Source organism: Falco rusticolus, chromosome 7 (genome assembly GCF_015220075.1).
Source record: "Falco rusticolus isolate bFalRus1 chromosome 7, bFalRus1.pri, whole genome shotgun sequence".
Classification (NCBI taxonomy): domain Eukaryota; kingdom Metazoa; phylum Chordata; class Aves; order Falconiformes; family Falconidae; genus Falco; species Falco rusticolus.
Window position 1 is genome coordinate 42926578 of NC_051193.1, and position 20189 is coordinate 42946766.

Sequence of the window (20189 nt, forward strand, 5' to 3'; positions counted from 1 at the left end):
ATCTAAGAAATTGTCTGCACTTGACTAGTTTTCATGTGTGTTATTGTAATTTAGCTACTGATCCTAAACATGATTAGAATGATGCATTTACACATAGAAGTTGATATTTCATACTATTTTATCTGTAGACAATTCGGCTACTACTAGAACACTTGCAATTTGCATTACAAAAGATACTTAACTTACACTTCTGAACTAATGTACTTACAAGAGGTAAATTTTCCCTGTTTAACTGCATAGCTTTGTTTAAGTTCATTGGGTAGCACTTTTAAATAAAATTTCACAACTTCGTGAATCAGATGTAGCATTTGCAATTTAATCAGAGCAGTATGCTTTCTTTTCTCCCCCTTTCTTCACGCTTCTTCCCTGGCACACCCTGCTTTTTGCAAGAACTTTGCATTTAGAAAGTATACTTATCCAAGTGGAATTTATTCTAGTAACCTCCCCCCTCTTTAGACTGTATTTTCTGAAAAAAAAAAGATATATTTAGGTTAAAAATGTATAAAAATCATCAGCAATTACAAGCATGTATCATGTTTAGAATTCTTATCCGAGAGAATTCTTATCAGAGAGAATTCTTTACCTTGTATTTATGAATTTTGGATGCTTTTGTAGTTAGGGATTCTTGCTAGGAAACATCATAGCTCAATGTTTTCATTATCCCTGCTTTAATCTGATGGTTGTTAAATATTTCCAGGTACTTGAGCAAGTATAGAAACTAATAGAAGGTGTTTTATAATAAAAAGTGTGTACTATTTCTTGACTATAATAACTATAGCAGATTAATTGATTTGTCAGCAATGAAGAGGTGGGAAGCTGCTTTTCCTGGGCATTGTTTGAGTGAAAGGAAGCAAATGCATGTGGCTTCTAGGAAAACAGAAACAGTGATTCTACCATGCAGCTACTGAAGCATGAGTGTGAAGAGTGTGTTGTCAAGTATCCTCTGTTTTACAATTATTATGTGAAAGTGCTTATAACATGCAAGAATTACAAATAAAAGCTGAAAGCAGTGTGATTTTAAGGGCTCTAAAACATTTTATACTACTGTTTTGCTAAAAACTGAATTTTGTCTTGTACAAGTGAAATGACAGTGTGGTTTTGCCCTTGTTGTATCTTTAAGTCCATATGCTTGCATTTGCATGCAAAAAGAAGAAATGACCTGACTGGAATAAAGTAGTTGAATAAAAATGAATTTTCACATAGGATAGGTCAGTATCACAAGGTACTTGGGTATGAAATTACTTCTGATACTCAAATTTTATTTATTACCTCTGAAGATCTACCATTGGACAAGCCTAACCATAGCATAGGATTAAGTAAGAGATGAAGAGATTGAAATGGCTAGTACCTTTTTAGTATTAAGTTTTACAACATTTGCATTCTTAGTCCTATGATGAATTTAAAGCTAGTGTACTTTTTAGCTGTCATCTGAGTTGCAAAGAAAATAGGTGTAAAAAAGACAGTTTTTAGCCTTATGTTTTCATGCATCTCAGTTGAGTTCCTGTCTGACTGGGTTGTAGAATATATTTGCACATGACATAAATACAAATTATTATCAGGGTCGGAGGGAATTGATAGAACTGAGACAGACATTGTAGTGAAACTTCTACAACACTGTTTTGTTCATTGCGTAAGTGCGATCACTTTGGTGCTGCTATTTTTTTCAAGGCTCTTGCTAGATTAATGGTTGAACTCTCAAAGGTGTCTTCCAACCTAAATGATTCTATGATTTCATTTACCTTTAAAAAAACCCAACACCCCTAAGGTGGGTTGTTTGGGGGTTTTTTGCCATTTTATTTCTTGTGTAGTATCTTTATCTTCTGGAGTTTTTAATTTTTTTAATCTTCCCCCCCCCCCCCCCACATTTCCTTTATTTCTGTAACTACACTAAAAATCATACTTCACTATATATGGAGACCTTTATATCCTAGAAAAAATAATCTGAACACATTCATTGAATTATGTAGTAATAATCTATTTTATTGGACCATGAGTAACAATTAACTTTTTTCTTGTTGATTAAATTCCACAAGTATGCTTCCAGAGTACAGTGAAACGCTCAGTTCTTCTGCATTAGTGCATTTCTTCTGCATTAGCTTGTTTATTTTGAAGCTTTTTGTGTTTGCTTAATGAAGCTTGAGAAAAATTACGTAGTGAATACTGAATGTTGTCAGTCTTCAAACAATGTATCTGAGAGCATACAAATACCTTAGTAATAAATATGTAATAGTAGATAGTCTGTATTGAGGGATGATTGAATTGTAAATAGGTCAGTTGGATGGATATTTGGATGTCTGTCTGCATAGAATGAATAGTTCATATGCGTTATTGTTTTCCCATCTGAAAGTATCTTGATCAGAGTTGCAAATTTAGTTATAACTGTCAGGTGCTTTTCACTGTTGAATTGTTTGTTTTATTTATTAGCTGGGTGAGTGAACGTTTTGTTCAGGAAGGAAAATTAATTTTAAAATACTTTAAAGGAAATTTCATTAAAGGAAAAATGATAAAAAGGTGGTTAGCCTGCTGCAGATTTTGGTAGGTGAAGTAGGAGGAGATTTGTACACATTGCTAGAGCAATTCAAAGGTAGTCCAGAACAGAGGGAAGTGAGTACAACTTAATTCTTGTTTAGTGCTGTATGAACGGTCATCTCACTTGAGTGACCTGTTAGATTATCTGTGCATTTACCTTTACAAGACCATTTATAATTGTCCAATTAAAGTGGTAATGTCTGATCTTCAAAATCTGATAGTACATCCTTTGAACATTGCTCGCTCTTTTGCAAAGATGTTAGAATAATCCATGCTGGGGATGACTTACTACATCTGCTTGCATTTTAGTTAATTGTTCAGTGATGCAGACATCACACAGTCATAAGGGGTAGATTTACATGTCTACAAAGAGTAAAAAAGTAAGAAAGAATAAACTGAATAATGAAGTTAGTTGACATATGTTAGCATTGGTTATAGATCTGTCTGGACAATTAGTCATTGTTTCCCTTATTTTGGAAAAGGACATGAAACAATGGCAAAACCTTTTTGCTTTAATTGGTGTACTACTGTTGGTGTTTTAAGTGTTCTGAAATTGAATATTGAGAACATACCAGGCACTCTAAAGGCACACAATTGAACTGGACTCATTTAATTGCAAAAACAGGTCATCAGTGATCAGATGGCTGTTTGTGCCTTAGCCCAGGAGGTGTCCCATTTTCAATGCTTATCACAAAAGATGGTTGTGCTTTCTCAGCTTGGAGCACTAATGCAAAGACTGGATCACAGAATACATTCTGTCCAGACTTTGATGCCAAAATCCCAAAGTGCCATTAAGAATTCATGCAAGTCAGATGATATTTCTTACAGGGACTGCTCTAAGGATACTCTTTTGGTATTGTAATATGCCACTTAAAAATCACATTTTGGGAAGAAATACTGATCTGTGTGTTAAATAGCCTGGTATCTTCTATTGGATCTATAAAATACTATGTTGCTAGTCAACTTGGGAAAATTCTTTCTCTGTTTTTCAAGGGAAAACAAAAAACAATGTAACTTCTTGAGGGGAAATGCTGCCATCCTCATTAATTTTTTTTTCTCAGAGATTTTTTTTTACCTCTTGAATTACTGCAAATACTTCAATGAAACTGGGGCAACCAGGTGTGAAAACCGTAAATGACCAGGAATTTGTGGCGATATGAAAATTAATTTAGAACCAGATGGATTGCTTTTGAGCAAAATTGGCCACTCCTACTCATCTACCTTTTACATGTGGTGCTCTTCAATGCTATGAATGTTTATTTTCAATCTCCTATGCATTTTTTTATATTCTCTTTCTTAAAAAAATACATTTTTGAAGACTTGTGGCAGCTAGTACAGTTCTTCCCAGAATCAGTACTCTTTTCAAATAGAGGCAAAATTATAAGGTACGAGAAAGAGGATATTTTTCATGTTTTGCTTCATATACCATTCTCTCTTTTGGTACTGTTACCCCTCTCTTATCAAAAAGTGATGTTTCAGAAAACAAGTCTTCCGAAACCTAGATTTTTGAGAAGACCCTAGTACAAAATGTTCATCCAGGATGACAGTGGTTTCATACTTGCATTCTTCCCACACAATTATGTGCCGTTTCTGATTTTTTTGATAATTTTTTGTCCCTATGGAGCTGAGACTTGTTTTCTCTTGGTTTTTTGCTTTACAAATCCATTATCATGAACTGGTTTAAAGAATTCCTTGAAGAATTGCAGTTGCATTACACTGCGAAAGCAAACATAGTTGTTGTATAAATCAGTGGAAACTGTTTCTTGAACCTCCACTTGACATTACATAACAACATAACCTTGCATTGAGTTATGTTTTCGGGCCACAGCTGTAGAGGTCACATGTTTCTTGGCTGGCATACAATACCAGGTTTAGCTGTTCTTGCTGTCCCTTTTAAGTTCCTGTTCCAGTGGTAGCTGCTGGCAGGCAAATCTATTCTTCCTTGAAAAATTCAGTAGCCTGATTCCATGTCTGTTTTGGAAGTAGAAGTCATTGGTGTGTCTAGCTCTGGCATGAGTTATAGTAAAGAACATGGTATTTTGACTTAACTGGCTTTAAGTAGGAACAGCCACCAGGATAGGATTTGTAATTCATTTCAGATGACCTTATATGTTTATTCTTTGAAATGTCATCTCAAGAAGAATTAATAGTTTATCTACCATATTGCAACCGTTCTTGGTCTAGTCTGAATCTTTATTTTTGTACTACAATCTTCATTATGATTTTTGTCAAATGCAACAGAGCAGTCTAACTAGTGTACCACTAAACATTTTTCCTGTCTTTGTTCTTCTTCTTTAGTCTTCTACAGAGATCATAGTTTTGGTCCTGAATAGAAGTTACAGCTGCACAAGCAACAGTCTGCAGCTGAGAGATGTTTTGGGTGAAGTTGTACTCTTTTTCTTATGGACAGTTTTAAGTACCCAGTGTTATGTCTGGGTATTACAACCAAAAAGGTTCCCAAAGGAATAAAAATTTAAAAAGTGAGAAAAAGGAAGAAACCACTTAGTCTGGCATGCACTCCGTTGGAACAGACTTTTTATTTCTCATTTTAAGTCTACATCACATCTTTGAACAAGGGGGCTTTTCTGTCAATTTTCATATGTCGTCTTAAGTTGACAGTATTTTTACTCTGGACAATTAAAATGATGAAGAACATTACAGATCTGATTTGTATGGAAATGGGCTTTTTTCCTGGTGTATTTTTATTTTTGAGGTAAATATCAATAAGATCACTTTCAGATAGGATGACCTCTAGGGTTCACTGAAGGTACGAGGCTTGTTTCTGCATGGAATTTAGGCTTTTCAATCTTGTGATTTTCCCGAAATGCGAAATCCATGTAGCAGATCAGCTTGTTAGTAGCACCTTTGTGTCCTCTATGGCATTTCAAATTTCCATTTATGACAGTATTCTTTTGATTTATCCTATGGTCCTGGTTTTCTCAATAAACTTGCCAAGGGACCTCTAATGGCTTGCTTAATCAGTAGCTTATAAACAGTTTGCTGATAGTTGATGTATGAGATAATCTGTGGAGTACTGCTGAACTCTTCAACTGCTTAAGTTCTTCAGTCATAATCTTTCTAGAGGAACTGTGGTTCTTGACTAGTTTATCAGGGAGCAGCAGGATGGGGAGACTGCTCTCTGCATTACTGTGAGCTAAGGGTGGCAGCAAGGCAGGTGTGGATCAGCAACTCCAGTGGTGGTAAGACAGGCTCAGACAACAGTCCAGTGGTTGTCAGACAAGCTTGTTGTGAGGAGAGAGGCTTGAGGTCAAGCCAGGATTTGAAGTTAGTGGGTCAGGATCTGTGAAGTACACAGCCAAGTACAGGCATACCTGCAGCACAGCTGACACAAGGAATGAAGAATGGGAGCCTGAACTTCTGCTCCCAGCTGAAGGTGGAGGAGGCCCCTGACAGGGTTCCATACAGGTTGCTCAGCTGCACTGTGTCAGTGTTGGTCTTGAGCCAGAGATGCCTTAACCCCTGGAACTGGAGAAGGAGGTTGCACAGCCTGTCGATAAGCTCAGGGCCCTGACATGGTTATACTAGGAGAGTTTTCACCATTTATGCTTGTAGTCAAAAGCTAAGTTATGACTTCCAGAACTCTAATCACATCCACTTGCAGCTGTACAAAATAGCAACAATAATGATACTGTCCCTTGTATTCTAGAAAATTGCTATTTTTTTTTAATGTTTCTGAATGATGTTATTTGTTACAGTACCGATAGAGCCCAGGGAAGGTGTAGTTAATGCAACCTGGAAGTTAACTTTGACTTTCTTCCTTTGTTAAAGGGATTTCAAAGACAACTTTGGACTTGAAACATTTGTTTAGAGGTGTAAGCAATTAAGGAAGGTAGTTTTACTCTAGCATATTTTCCTGGGTTAGTCAAATGAAAAGCAACAGTGAGACTTCCCTAGCAGAGGTACAAATGCTAGGATCTGTGCATACCTAGAAATGAAATGTTCATAACTACCACTTTGGGCTTTTGAGGAGATTAAGGGATGGATTATCAATCTTGTGCATGTCTACAAATATTTTAAGAGCGAGTGTCAAGAGCAGGGGTCCTCAAACATTTTAACCAGGGGGCCGGCCTGCAGATCAAGTGGCAGGCAGCCATCTGCGGCTGCTTGGTTTCCCCCCCCAACCCCCGGCGGAGGGGGAGATGGGGTGGGGGGTCTGTAAATACTGGGGGCCGGATTGAGGACCCTGGGGGGCCGTATCCAGCCCACGGGCCATAGTTTGAGGACCCCTGGTCAAGAGGATGGGGCCAGCCTCTTTTCAGTAGTGCCAAGCGACAGGACAAGGGGCAACGGGTATAAACTGCAACAGAAGTTCCATCTGAATATGAAGAAAAACTTTACTGTGAGGGTGCCAGAGAACAGGCTGCCCAGAGAGGCTGTGGAGCCTCCTTCTCTGGAGACATTCACAACCCTCCTGGATGCCAGTCTGGTCAGCCTACTCTAGGAGAGCGTGTGTTAGCAGGTGGTTGGACTGTATGATCTCCAGAGGTCCCTTTCAACCCCAACCGTTTTGTGATTCTATGTTGCAAGAAAATTATTTTATTTGTTAACATGTGAAACTCTTTAGGTGGGCCCATACTCATAGTTAAGTCTTACTCCTGAATGCCTGTATCCTTTTTAGCCTTTACTATCTGAATTTGCTTATTTCTCAACTAATTACTTTTTTTCTTCAATGACCTCATAAAAATGGTAGAATGGATGATGTTTCTGTCAATTTCCTAATATGCATTGAATAAATTAAAATAATTACAAGGGAGAGTTTAGTATTTATTGTTTAAAATGTTGTTCCTTGTTAATGAAGAAATTAGTAAACCCATGAAATACAAGGGTCATTTGCCATATTATTGTGGCTGAAGCTGTTCCTATTGTATTGATACTGATGAATATGCACACCAAGAGACTGCAGGAACCTCACAAAACCACATTAGCATTATTCTTCAAGAGGATTGACTACCTATTTAATGTATTTCCAGTACTGTTACCTTTTGTGGCCATTTCTAGTTCTGAATTGGAGTCTGCTTTTCTGCCTTACCTTTTTGAGTGAGACTTCCTGTGGAAGTGTAACATGCAGGTTTCATTTGGGATGACTTGTTCATCACTGGGTGAAGTGTCACACACTATCCTAGTTAGGTATCAGTTAAAAGTATTTATGCAAGATGTGTTGGAACTTCTGCACATTCAATTTAAATTAGTGCCAGGAGCTGTTAAATACTATAATACAAAGCTAGATAGATCTTTTAGGACAGTGTTGCTCTCCTGAGCTATTGTTTTCTACTAAAGCCTTTGTGAGAGCATACTGGGGATGTTTGTTGCCATCACTGAACCTTCAAAACAGTGGTACAATCCATTGTATGCCTTTTGTTAGAGCAGACTGACATTTCTTCTGCTAGACACTTGTAGCTGATGCAAAAGAGAGTACAGATTTCACATGTAATTAAGACCCTATGAGAAGTATAGGAGAAATCATAGAAATTTTTCTGTGGGTTTCCTGTTCAGAATTTATATGAAGCACTAATTTAGAAATAGAATTTTTCTTAGGTACAGTTAGTGTATTGATAATCATACCACAAAACAGTCATTTGGGGAACTTCACAAGCACTTCTGGATTATTCCAATCCTTGCAGTCTGTGACGGTATCCAGCACAATTCACAGCAGTCGTTTTGCAGATACCAGAAATACCTGGCTAGTCCAAATCTTGTTGAAGAATCTGCTGTGTGAAGTCACCTTTCTTAGTTTCGTAAAGACTTGTTGTAGCATTCTGTATACCTGGAGATTTTTTACATCAAGGAAATGTTTCCTGGCACAGTTGAAACATGCTATGCTCTGGTCTCATTGAATCATAGAATTGTAGAAAACCCTGAGTTGTAAGGGGCCCACAAGGATCACAGAATCTAGCTCCTGACTCCACACAGGGCCACCTGAAAGTTAAACCATATATCTAAGACAGTTTTCCAAACACTTTCTTGAACACTGACAGGCTTGAGGTCATGACTACTTCCCTGAGGAGCTTGTTTCCAGTGCTTGACCACCCTCAGTAAAGGTTTTTTTTCCTAATATCCAATCTGAACTTCCCCTCTTGCAGCTTTAAGCAGTTCCTTTGCTTCCTGTCACGGGACACCAGAGAAGAGATCAGCATCTCCCTTTCTACTCCCCATCATGAGAACACTGTAGACAGCAATAAGGTTACCCCTCCATCTCCTCAGCTCTTAGCTGAACAAACCTAGTATCCTTATCCACTCAAAAGTCATGCCTCCTGTCCTTTCACCATCTTTGTTGCCCTCTTTAGATGCTTTCTCATATTTATATATCCTCATCATATATTGGAGCCTAAAACTGCACACAGTAGTCAAGGTGAGGCTGCACCACTGATGTGTATAGTGGGACAATATTTTTTTTTTTTTAACTTGTTAGCTATAACATACTTAATGCACCCAGGATATGTTTGGTCCCTTTTTTCATCCGGGCACACTGATGATTCATACTGAGCTTACCATTAACCAAAACCCACAAATCCCTTTCTTCTGGGCTGTGCTCCAGCGTCTTGTCACCCAGTCTCTACATTGATCTCTTATTGCAGGAGGGATCAACTGCCTCTGGTTTCCTTCATTACTGATCAGTTGATGTACCTAGGAAACATTAATGACTTAGAGAATGAAGGTTCTCTCTGTGTGTTTCTCCTCTTTGTAGTCTGCGGTATTCAGCTGGACCAGTTGATGTACCTAGGAAACATTAATGACTTAGAGAATGAAGGTTCTCTCTGTGTGTTTCTCCTCCTTGTAGTCTGCGGTATTCAGCTGGACTTCCTGAGAGCCAAAAGCACAACATCACTTATTTACTTTATAACATAAGTTGGAAGTGTACCATCTTGTGCAAGAATTATGATACTGTGATGTCAAAGAAACTTTAACATCTGCCATTCATTTGCATTCCTTGTGATCCCTTCCCCAATTATAAGTCTTATCACTGTGTGAAGACATCTTTTTTTTTTTTTAGCATTTTTATTTCCCAAGAAATTACCTTATGCCATGCATCTGGTAATATAAGATGACTTACTGTCTATCAGAGAATATTTGACTTGTAAATACTTATGAATAACAATTGAGATTACAGATTTGCATGTGCTAGAGTGTTTATTTACTAAATAAAATGAAGAGCAAGGTCTTTATATTGATCATAACTTTACCAGTTCTAAAAGGTTGGTTTGAAAGTTTACATCTGGAGGCTGGCTTTCATTTTGTCATATATATTCCATACAGACTGCTTCCAATTTATTGTAGGTGAGAGGCATTTTCATGGCAGAGTGGTGGATCTTACTTGTAGCTCTGGGTATTTATAAAAGCTGAAAACATGGTAGTAGCTTGCATGATCTATATGGTGTACACATTCACATTAGGCGATTGCTTGAAGAGAAGACCCAAGATAACAGAGTTTTAGCTGAGCTGTGACTTTCATCAGTTTGATTTTTTTAATCTATATATCTGATCTAAAAGTTGGTATGGAGAATTTTACTATTCATGAAATAAGGAGGAATTATCCTTGACTTTAGGAAGACCATATATGTATTAGATTAAAAACCTTGTTTAAACTTGCTATGGTATTTCAGAGTACTTCCAACAACAGTTAAGCATTTCTCTTGCTTTACTGGGTTGTAGTGTTTTGAAACCTTCATAACATTGAGGCCAGATTAAGTGAATGAAGCAATTTAATTTGTCAGCTAACAAGTATGGACAAGCATAGGAACCCTGTAAGAATGTTGCTGAAATCTGTGGAGGAACCCAGCTAAAACATGCATAGTAATTCTGTGATTTCTCCATTTAAAAAATGTGGCAAGAACCAGTAAGTAATCCTTGTCTGGACTGGAGAGTTTTTCAGTGGATTTGTGGAGAGTCAATCCAGTCCTGAGAGCAGCCCTGAATGCATTCAGTGAGCTTCTGTTTGGCTAACTGGTTCCCTTCTGTTTCGTTGAACCCTCTTGCTTTGTGTCACCAGGTGCTACTCACTGGCGGAGTTGTTGCTAATAGATGAAATACATGCCATAGGAGACTGCAGCTCTGACTCCTCAGCTCTAAGGTTGTCTGTGTTCTACCCAACAGCACTTAGTGTTTCTACGTTTTGGTTTTGTTGTTGTTTTTTAACACTGAATACACTACAGGAGTAATTCTTAAGCTATTTGATTATGTTCATAGATTATTTTATATGAATACAGAATACAAGGAAGTTAAAAGTCCAAACCAATTTAATAGCCAGAAAGTGCCCTTTCCCTAATATTATGTAGTTTCTATTTCTTGAAATTCTTATGCTAGAAATTATGTACTCTAGGATTTATCCAAGCCTTTGGACTGTATCCTATCATCACTTTTATTAACAAGGAATTCTTATTAAAGAACACTTAGAGAAGAGTAGCTTTGTTTGTTTTTTTGTTTTTTTTTTTTTTTTTTTAAAGTTGCAGAATTCATTTGCGTTAAGTTTCATGGTTCAAAGGAATGTGGTAGTAGTATGGTTTCAGAATGTGTCGTATCTGATGTTCAGGGTGGTAGTCCAGCTCAGCTAAGAATAAAGTATTTGTGTATTAAGTAGCTGGAGAACAGAAACAGTCTGTTCTGTTTCAAAGGTGACCTTTCCATGCAGTTGAAGTGGGTCCTAATTGTGAATGCTGAAAAGAATGGCTTCAAAGAGTACTTGGCTAATCCTCTGGCTAAAATGTGTTTGCACAAAGACTGTTGTGAATAAAACAAGCTGTAGGATTTTAGGAGCCATCTCGGTTGGAGCAGTGGCACGTGCTGTTTGAATGCAGTTTGTCAAGTTGAAGTAGTAAATACACAGTCAAAGGCTGTGTATTTAAATGTTAAATAATATGTCTTCAAATGACAGAATGACTGTCTTAAGACACTTGAGTGCTTTCCATATCTGCATTCACACTTTGGAGATAAAATCACAAATGCTTAAGCTCTGAAACATTTTCCAAAGCCGTATTTGTATGGCAAGTAGATACTCTCCTTAGGTTTGGCGCACACAGATGGAGCAGTGTACTTGGAATATGCTTCAGTATTCTGAGCCAGATACTCTAGAAAGAGCATCTGGTTATTCTTTGTGGGTGTGGTTACTTGTTTTGTTTTGTTTTACCTGTTAGTATTCTGTTAGCTAGCTTTAACTCAACTCACCTTTTCCAGCATTCACACCTCTATAGTCTTCTTTCATGTTTTTGTTTGGGTGCTTTGCTTTGGTGTATGTTTTGTTTCCAAGGCTTCTGAAAAAAAAAATCTTGTGGGTTCTTAAAACTTGCTTGATCTTTTCTTTGTTTTGGTTTTCGCTTCCATTTTTCCAATAGTCAAATGGCATGCTCCAATTTGCTCAGTTAGTCTTTTGTACAAACAGCCAATTTGGCAACAGATGGGGGCATTTTGTGCTTAATGTTTGTATAGATTGTCTGTTTCTCTTGATGCAACTTCTAGCTATCTGCAGAAAGCTAAACAGAAATCTTTTGCTTTAGTGCTCAGCAGCAACATACTGATGACACCATTGACTGAGGAGGTACTCAACACATTAGCCCTTGCTTGCCCGAGTCTTGAACCTTTCAATGTGGGTCATCATCTTTTGTTCTGGGGATGCTTTGGAGCTCTGAAAGCTGTTCTCTGTACTTCCTTCAAGCTGACTGGGATGTCCTGTCTGCCATGCTATTATGAGTAAGCATGGCAAGCACAAGATACCCAATTATATGTATCTCAGTTTCTAGAGGGTTAACTTGATTTTTTTTAATTATTTTTTTTGAGGCCCTGAACTAATGGTGTTCTCTGCTTGTTGAAGGAGTTTTAATGCCATTTAACAATCCCTTGGGATCTCTATGAAGACTTTTTTTTTTCTTTATTAATACTAGTTTGGCCCTGACATTCAGACAATTGTCTACCTGTGTCCTAGTTGAAGACTTCTTCAGCCAAGTATTAAATGGAGTTTGTTTCTCAGATGCACATCTTTGCGTGCATGTGGTAAAATAACATAGGCCTTCATCCCCTAGGTGTTGGGAAACACCTATCCTGAAACTATTGTCTATTTCTTTGCTCAGTTTCCGTGCCCTTTTGGATGTGTTAGGACATTGTATCAGACATTTTCTGTGCATCTGGGCTGTGTGAGGTTTTTTATAACACTGGATTCTAATACTATCCTTCCAGCACAGTAACTTCTTAAATTGGATATAATGGAGTAGGCCCTTCATACAAATAGTTTGATGCCAGAAGACAGTTTGGCCTACTGTCAGAAATGAGCCTTTTAGGAGCATATTGTGCATCTATGATTTTTTGGCTCTCTTGAAGTCTCATCTAATTCCTGTGGTTCACTTTGGAATTACAATTCTTGTCCCACATATCCTGTTATGACCTGTTGAACAGTTAAGAGACTTAGTAAGTCTCTGAGCTGCCATTACATGTGTTGCTAAACTGAATTTGCATTGCTGTAGACTAGGATGTGTACTCGAGAACACATCTGTGTATTATAGTAGTGACTTTCTCTGTTGGGCAGACTGTAGGTGTGGTGAGTTTCGATTAGTCTTTGCAGAGAAATGGGAGTTCCTTCATCTTGCTTTTTTTGCTACTGTTTTTTTTTTGGGTTTTTTTTTTTTTTACTTTATGAAGGAGCTCAGAGAACTATGAAAGTGTAAGCCTTCTCTTTGAGGAGGAAAGTTTGCATACATGCTTTTTACAACAGCAGGGAGTTTCACATCCCTGCCTAGCATTACTTAGTTATAAAGCAGGGCCAGGTGATGATATCACAAGGTCATCAGGAGCTGGATGGTGCAATACGTCCATCCTTCCGTTGGCACTTTTGATTGAATTCTGGAGCTAGGTTTTTTGATCTCTGGAAGTGGTGTAATTGTGGTCAGCCTGCCAAGGTCAGTGTATGTAGTCGTAACAAAGAAAGTGCTCGGTGGGTTTTTTTTTTTTCTCTTTGGTGAAGTGACTGTCTTCCAGGAAAAATGCTAATCCACATTACACTTCTCCATCTTGGACAGTCAAGGAATTCTAATTCTCTGTCCTAAAGCTGCTCAGTGCCGTTTCTTCTTTGATGAAGGAAAAGGAAAATGGGATGCTAAAATAGATCATCTGGAGAAAAGGCTGCAGAGGTCATCGTATACACATGGTATTGAAAGTGCCCTAGCAAGTTAAAGCAGTTACATTTCACTAGGATGCTTAGACCAGCCAGAATGATTGCAAGGAACTTGGAAAGAGGGCAGTGCACTAGCAGTACTAGAGTATTTATTAGAAACAGTCTGGTAATACATATAGGCCCATCCACAGTGTTGGTGTATAAGCTCATCTCAAAGAATAAGTCTTAAGGGAATGTAACTTGTTTTTCTGTTTTAACAGAGGGATGGTTTAAGTAAGTGAAATGCCTGGCTGTCCAGGTGAACCTATCCGTTTTCACTGATCCAGAACTCTTAAGAAAATTCTGTTTGTATCAGTGGCTTCATGAAAAGTTGTTGCACTCATAAGCTGCTAACCTGTTTGAAGTAGCCACTTTGTATACCTTTAATAAAAACTATGTTATTGTATAAACATTCAAGAATAATACTGAACTTGGTAAAGGAAAAAACAGAAACAGAAACCAACTCTTGTGTGCTAGAGGACTGAAGACCATCTCCAGGTTATCTGTAAACATGGAAGATCTGTAAACATGGTGATTTGCAACAAACGTAACAATGCTGTTTCCAAAGACAAGGTTGATATTGTCATATTGAGTTAAGAGATGGGTTAGCCACACTTCTGCTTCTTTTTGCTAGTGTCTGGTTGCTTGCTGTTCTGCAACTCAGAAGAGGGAACGACAATTTTTTAAGGCATGCGTGCTGAGTGAGGGGAAAAAAAGACCATTCTGCATTACACAAAAAAATTTTAAGCTCTAGTATTTGGAAGATGTGCATGTTCAGTGAGATTTCTCCTGTAGGTAATCCAAGTTCCATTGTTTATTTTTTTGTCTTATATTTCATAACATGGAAGTGTTAATAATATGTACTCTGGAATTTGGATTCATGTTATAAGGTTGAATGAAATGTAAATTGTGGGGGCAAAATACAAAAAGAAGTTTGGTTGTGGTTTTTGAAATTTTGGAGGGGGTTGCATACTTGGTATGAGAGTAAAATGTGATTTCACAAATGAAAGGTGAAATACAACTTACAGTCACTTTTTGTCACAGAATCACATAATGGTTGAGTTCGGAAGGGACCTCTGGAAGTCATCTGGTCCAGCCCCCTGCTGAAACATAGTCACCTAGAGCCAGTTGCCCACAACCATGTCCAGAAGCCTTTTGAATATCTCCAAGGTTGGAGACTCTTCCACCTCCCCGAGTAGCCTATGCTAGCGTTCAGTCACCTTCACAGTAAAAAAGTGTTTCCTGATGTTCAGAGGGAACCTCCTCCGTTTCGTTCTGTGCCAGTTAAAGAGCCTGGCTCCCTCTTCTTTGCACTGTGCCTTCAGGCGTTTACATACATTGATGAGATCCCCGAGCCTTCCCTTCTCCAGGTGGAAGAGTCCCATGTCTCTCAGCCTTTCCTCGTATCTTTCAGTACCTTAATCTTCTTAGTAGCCCTCTGCCGTATGCCCTCTCCAGTATGTTCACGTTTCTCTGGTACTGGGGAGACCAAGTACTGGGACTGAAGAGGAAACTCGTATTGGAAGTTAACTTTCTTTGAAAGTGGTTTTAAAACCTCATGTAGCACATAATAGTAAAGACTATTAGTGACTCCCTAAAAAAGGTGAATTTAACAATGACAAATTTATGTAAGTGCTCCTAGTGAACGAACTTCATGCCATAAAAACTGTAAGTATCAGTTAGATTTAGTTGGTGGGGCTTGTAATTTAATAAAATGCAATGCAAACAGAGGTGTCATAACAAAGAAGTATCCAGATTTTCTGACCTCAACTGTCTAAGGTTGAGACTTTCTACAGCATCTTATAAAGGCAAATCTGTGTCAATTTGTAGTCAAGTTTGAATGCTTTGCTTTCAGACAGTTGGATTTATTAATGTTCTGGGGAGTGCTATAGGCCTCTGAGATTTTTACGTGGTTAAATAAGAAACAAATATTTGGTTTAAGGGTGCTTTTTCTTAATGGTCGCCCTGTAAGAGTCATAAGCTGGTACTTGCAGGGCTTCTGGAATATGACGCTAGTATATGTGATGGTAAATCAGTGTTGATTATGAAGGAAATGATCAGTGGGTCCATTTTTTTTTTTTCCTACCTAATGCTGAGTTCCAATTTACTACTTAATTTCTTGCTAAGATCTCCGCTTGTGATGATAATCTGCTTTCTTTTTCTTGGCTCTGTTCAGCCTTGAGTTTCGGCAGTAGACCAATTCTAAAGTGAAAGGGAAGCAAGAGCTAAAGGATACAAGTACTTACCTATGTGGATTAGAAATTGAGGTTTTTCTGAACTCATTACAAACATATCCCAGAGTGTTTTCAATTTATAAATGCCTGTCTGTGACTTACAGTGTGTGTTTTTCATATTGAAAATTAATTATAAGAAATTATATTACACAGTACCAATTTTTTTAAAACCTCCCTAAATTACTTTGGGGGTTTTAAACACTGAATTTTGTAAGGGACAAAAAAAATACCTTAGACATGAATTTAAGAAAGAAATCAAACTAATTTTCAAATACCGTTTCAGAAATTCTATCTTCCATATTAAAAGCTAAAATGATTGTAAAAGGTAGTAAAGGTAAAAAGTAGATAAAATTGAAAATCAGAACCACCAATTATGTATAGTAAGGATTGTAATTGTTCCTCAAAAAAGCTACTACTAATAATTCTGCATGTTTTGAAATGTTTTGAAATGTTTTTAGTGTGCCTTCTCACCAGCAAAAGGTACCTGAGATCATAAGGGTTCTGCTGTACCACTGTATACGCTCATTACAACTCCCTAGTCTGTTTTTTGTCACTGTAGTGTTTTGTAGCCTAGCTTTATTACACAATGTGGAGACAAAAAAAGACATAATTTTGCAAATGATTTGCTGAATTTGCAGCTAACTAAATGATAGTAGTTTTATCCATTTCTTTTGGTACATTAGCATTATAAATTGTTTTCATAAATCTCAGCTTGGCTGCATTGTCTTTACTCTTTGGAGAGGTAGCAAGTGAACAACAGTTTCGTTTTGTATTTTTCACTCCCCTTCCTTTTCCTTCTTCCCCTCTCCCTCCTTCCCAGCTCAAGAAAAAATGAACAGAGGGATATACGAATAGCTTCAGGTTGGCTGATGCCAGGATGGAGGGCTAGGAATTTCTGATTTTTTTTTTGTTTGTTTTTGCTTTATATCACACTATTTTCCTTGTAGATAACAGGTACTGCAAAGACAATCAAAAAGAAAAAATAGTTGTGTAAAGAGAAAGTGGAATCATGAAAAGTTTATTATTTTATGGTTTTGTCTCAGAAGTTAATATTTCAATTTAATATTTGAACAAAATGAGGCCTATAACTATCTTGAATTCAGAATTTGACCCCAAGAAACCAGTCACAGTATATGTATTTTAATAAATACAATTTAATAATATGCTGTTGGACTGTTTAATTTTTATGCCTCAGGGTAGCACTGAGCACTATTTCTACTTTTAGAAGCTTCCTCTTGTTAGTGTAGTACATTCTCTTATATAGCACCTGTTTTAAACTCCAAATCTGAATCTACAAATGTAAAACCTGACTTTTGAAATATTTGCTTTTTTGAACACTCTTCTTTAAAGGACCTATCAGGATCTCTCCCCAAAATGCTAGAAGCTTGAAGGATAAGGGAGGAACAATGTTGCATGGCCCAAACACATGTGCTTTCGTCATTAGCAAGGTACAGCATGACCTCATGTTGACCTCAAAGGTAAATCGCTAACAGGGAACAATTATACATGCCTGTGAAAGCAGCTTAGTTTTGAACATAATCAAGACAATAACTTCAGTGTGTAGAATAAAATTAAATTTACAACTCTGTCTGTCTGTCTGCCTTTCTCTTTCTCTCTCTTGTCTCTCTCCAAGTCTCTTCTTGAGAGGATGTTGTGTTTTTGTATATGTGTGTGTTGCAGAAGAAAATTATTTTTCTAGAGGTCATAATAAATTCCTAAATATGGGGAACCCAAAGGATCTTGTATCCAATTTAGTCAAATTGTACAACTTAAAATGAAGTGCTCTCTTTAATGGAAAAGTTCCATTTGTTGTCTAGAGTATTGATACTGCAGCCTTCAGAATGTGTGTCTATGTTACCTTGGGGAATCTTGTGTAGTTCTGAAACGTATAGATCATTTAAACTTAGGGGAAAGTTTTTTAAATATCAAAACATTAATTTTTGTGTGCTTATCTTAGACTGCCACACAAACCTATGACTTTTTTTTTGTAGAAGACTAAATACTCTGTAGCATTATGTGGTACATCTCTGCATATGATGGAATATGATTTAGCTAGCAGTTCTGAGCTATTTGGAGAAGAATTGCTGCCAGCATCTTGGAACTGTTAGCCATATCTGTCCCATACGATTTGTATAATATAGTTGTTTGACGTGGATTTTGTTTTCTTTTTTTGCTAGAATGAGAGAGCATATTCCTTCTGTGGAACAATAGAATACATGGCTCCAGATATTGTAAGAGGAGGAGATACAGGACATGATAAGGTATGTTCTATCTAAGTTTATTAGTGAAAAGAAATTAATTTATTAGGCAACAAAAACAAATTCAGCTTGAGTTTTTTTTGTAAAATGTGATAGTGTCTTATTTAAACATGCCTTATTTCAGATTGTCCTAAAACAGATTATAACTTATATTTAAAAAATCCAGTATGATATATTTTCAGTTTTTAATCTTAAATAGAACGCATATTTATAAAGCTATTGAGGCTTATATGTGTTCTATTCAAAATTTGTTCTAAATGTGCAGTGGGAGAAAAAATGTAGCTGACAATTTCTTCGAAATAAAATAGTTCTGAGTGGAAAAATGACTTTGTGGAAAACTGATATATATTTTTTTTAATTGTACATCGGGGAAATCTGTTATCTTCAGTATGGAGTGGGCTATTAATGTCATAAATGTTCTCAGACTGTAAACATTTTTTTTTTAGCTTGAGGCTCAATTTTTTACTATGAATTAAAGTGTCAGTAATTGATGGGATAGGTCAAGAAAACCATAACTTACAAGTGATATTTGCAACTAAAAAAACCCTAGTCTCCAAAAGAATTGTACAGTGTTCCTAGATAAATTATTCTGATTGTTCACTATACTGAGAAGTTTTGGAGAATATTTAATCTTCAGGTTTTTTTGCTGTAGATTGAGTTGACTTGTCTTTCTTTTGGGGGTCATGAAATATAGTTGATCACAGTTCCTTTCATGACAACCTTTTTAAGCATTGAAAAATACTACTTCACCCTCCATCTCTGTTTTCTAGACTAACTGGACTCAGTCTGACTTTTGCCTGAGAAGTTGTCCTTCTTTTTTTTTTTTTTTTTTTTTTTTTTCCCTCTCCTTCTTTATGCATTCTGTGTCTCTTTTGGTCTTGAGTTTGCCTGTATATTTCTTCAGGCAGGGAGCACTGTAGTGGGCACAGTGTTTCAGCTGAGAGTTCACAGTTTGAAGTACAGCGGAATGGTTACCTCCCCAATTCTTCTATTAAACATTAAATAGAATGTGCTTTGTCTTTTCACATAGTCAGTCTCACACCTGCTTTGTATTCCACTAACCTTTGCATCTTTTTCTACCGTACTGTTTGCCTAGTCATTATTAAAAATAGAATTTTACAAACTTAAGAACCAAGGCTCCTTCCTGTACACTCTCTCTTGGTTTAGTCTCACCAGTTTCAGAGCACCTCTACAATGCTTCAGTCACTTTGAATTTGTGATTCTGGCTTCTCAAGTGCTTACAAATTCAATATTGTTGTTTTAAAGTGTGATCTCTGTTCTGTTATCTTTGATTGGTTCTATCTGATACTTTCATTAGATACAGTGCAGAGCCATACAGTGTTCTATAAGAAATAGCTTCACAGTTTGGTACCAAATGTTAGCTAATAAATAAGGGTGACTTTGCAGTTACCTATGTGATGATAATTGTTTACACCACACACTCTTTGCGTCACCATTAGTAATGTCATGTGATGTAGTGTTACAAGGTTTTTAGTGTATTTCATACTTACTGTACATCAAGCAACTGAAAGATGTTATTTTTAAAAAAAGAGGAAAATGATTACTTAATGTGCTATGCTCATTGTTAATCAGTGTTTTTGATTTGTAATCTCTTCTAGATAGCTGTATTGTTTGCCTATAAGTTGTGCTCTAGTATTTCGGTATTTATGGTTTTTCTAAATTTGCTTTCTGAGTCTGCAGATCATCCTTTCCTTGTGAAAAAACACATGCCAAGGAAAAATTCTTTGGTATTTTCTCTGACCATTGTGTATTTGCAAAGATAATTATTAACAATACGGAGACTTCTTCAGCTAGTTCTTCTAGACTCCTGGCTGAATATATGAAACATCATATTTTGAGTATCTTGAAGCAAAAAAATCCTGGAATATGAGAGCAAATTTTCGTCATTTCACTGATTATCTTCCTGTATTGTATTAATGTTGTCAACATAAGTAAAGCAGAACTTTCATTAATTTGCAAATTTCATGGAAGTAAAACTGAGAAGTTCAAACA

At 36.9% G+C, this 20189-nt stretch overlaps 1 protein-coding gene across 6 annotated transcripts in view; it reads left to right on the plus strand.

Moving 5' to 3' along the window:
• Positions 1–20189, plus strand: part of RPS6KA5 (ribosomal protein S6 kinase A5) — an 81760-nt gene that overhangs the window by 31651 nt on the left and 29920 nt on the right. For 4 of the 6 annotated variants that reach the window (XM_037393834.1, XM_037393839.1, XM_037393836.1 and 1 more), the window contains exon 6: positions 18096–18179. In XM_037393834.1, the coding sequence (XP_037249731.1) occupies positions 18096–18179 (84 nt within the window). Of the gene's footprint in view, positions 1–17268; positions 17397–18095; positions 18180–20189 lie in introns of all 6 variants that reach the window. The other 2 variants (XM_037393838.1, XM_037393840.1) reach the window with 2 other exon arrangements.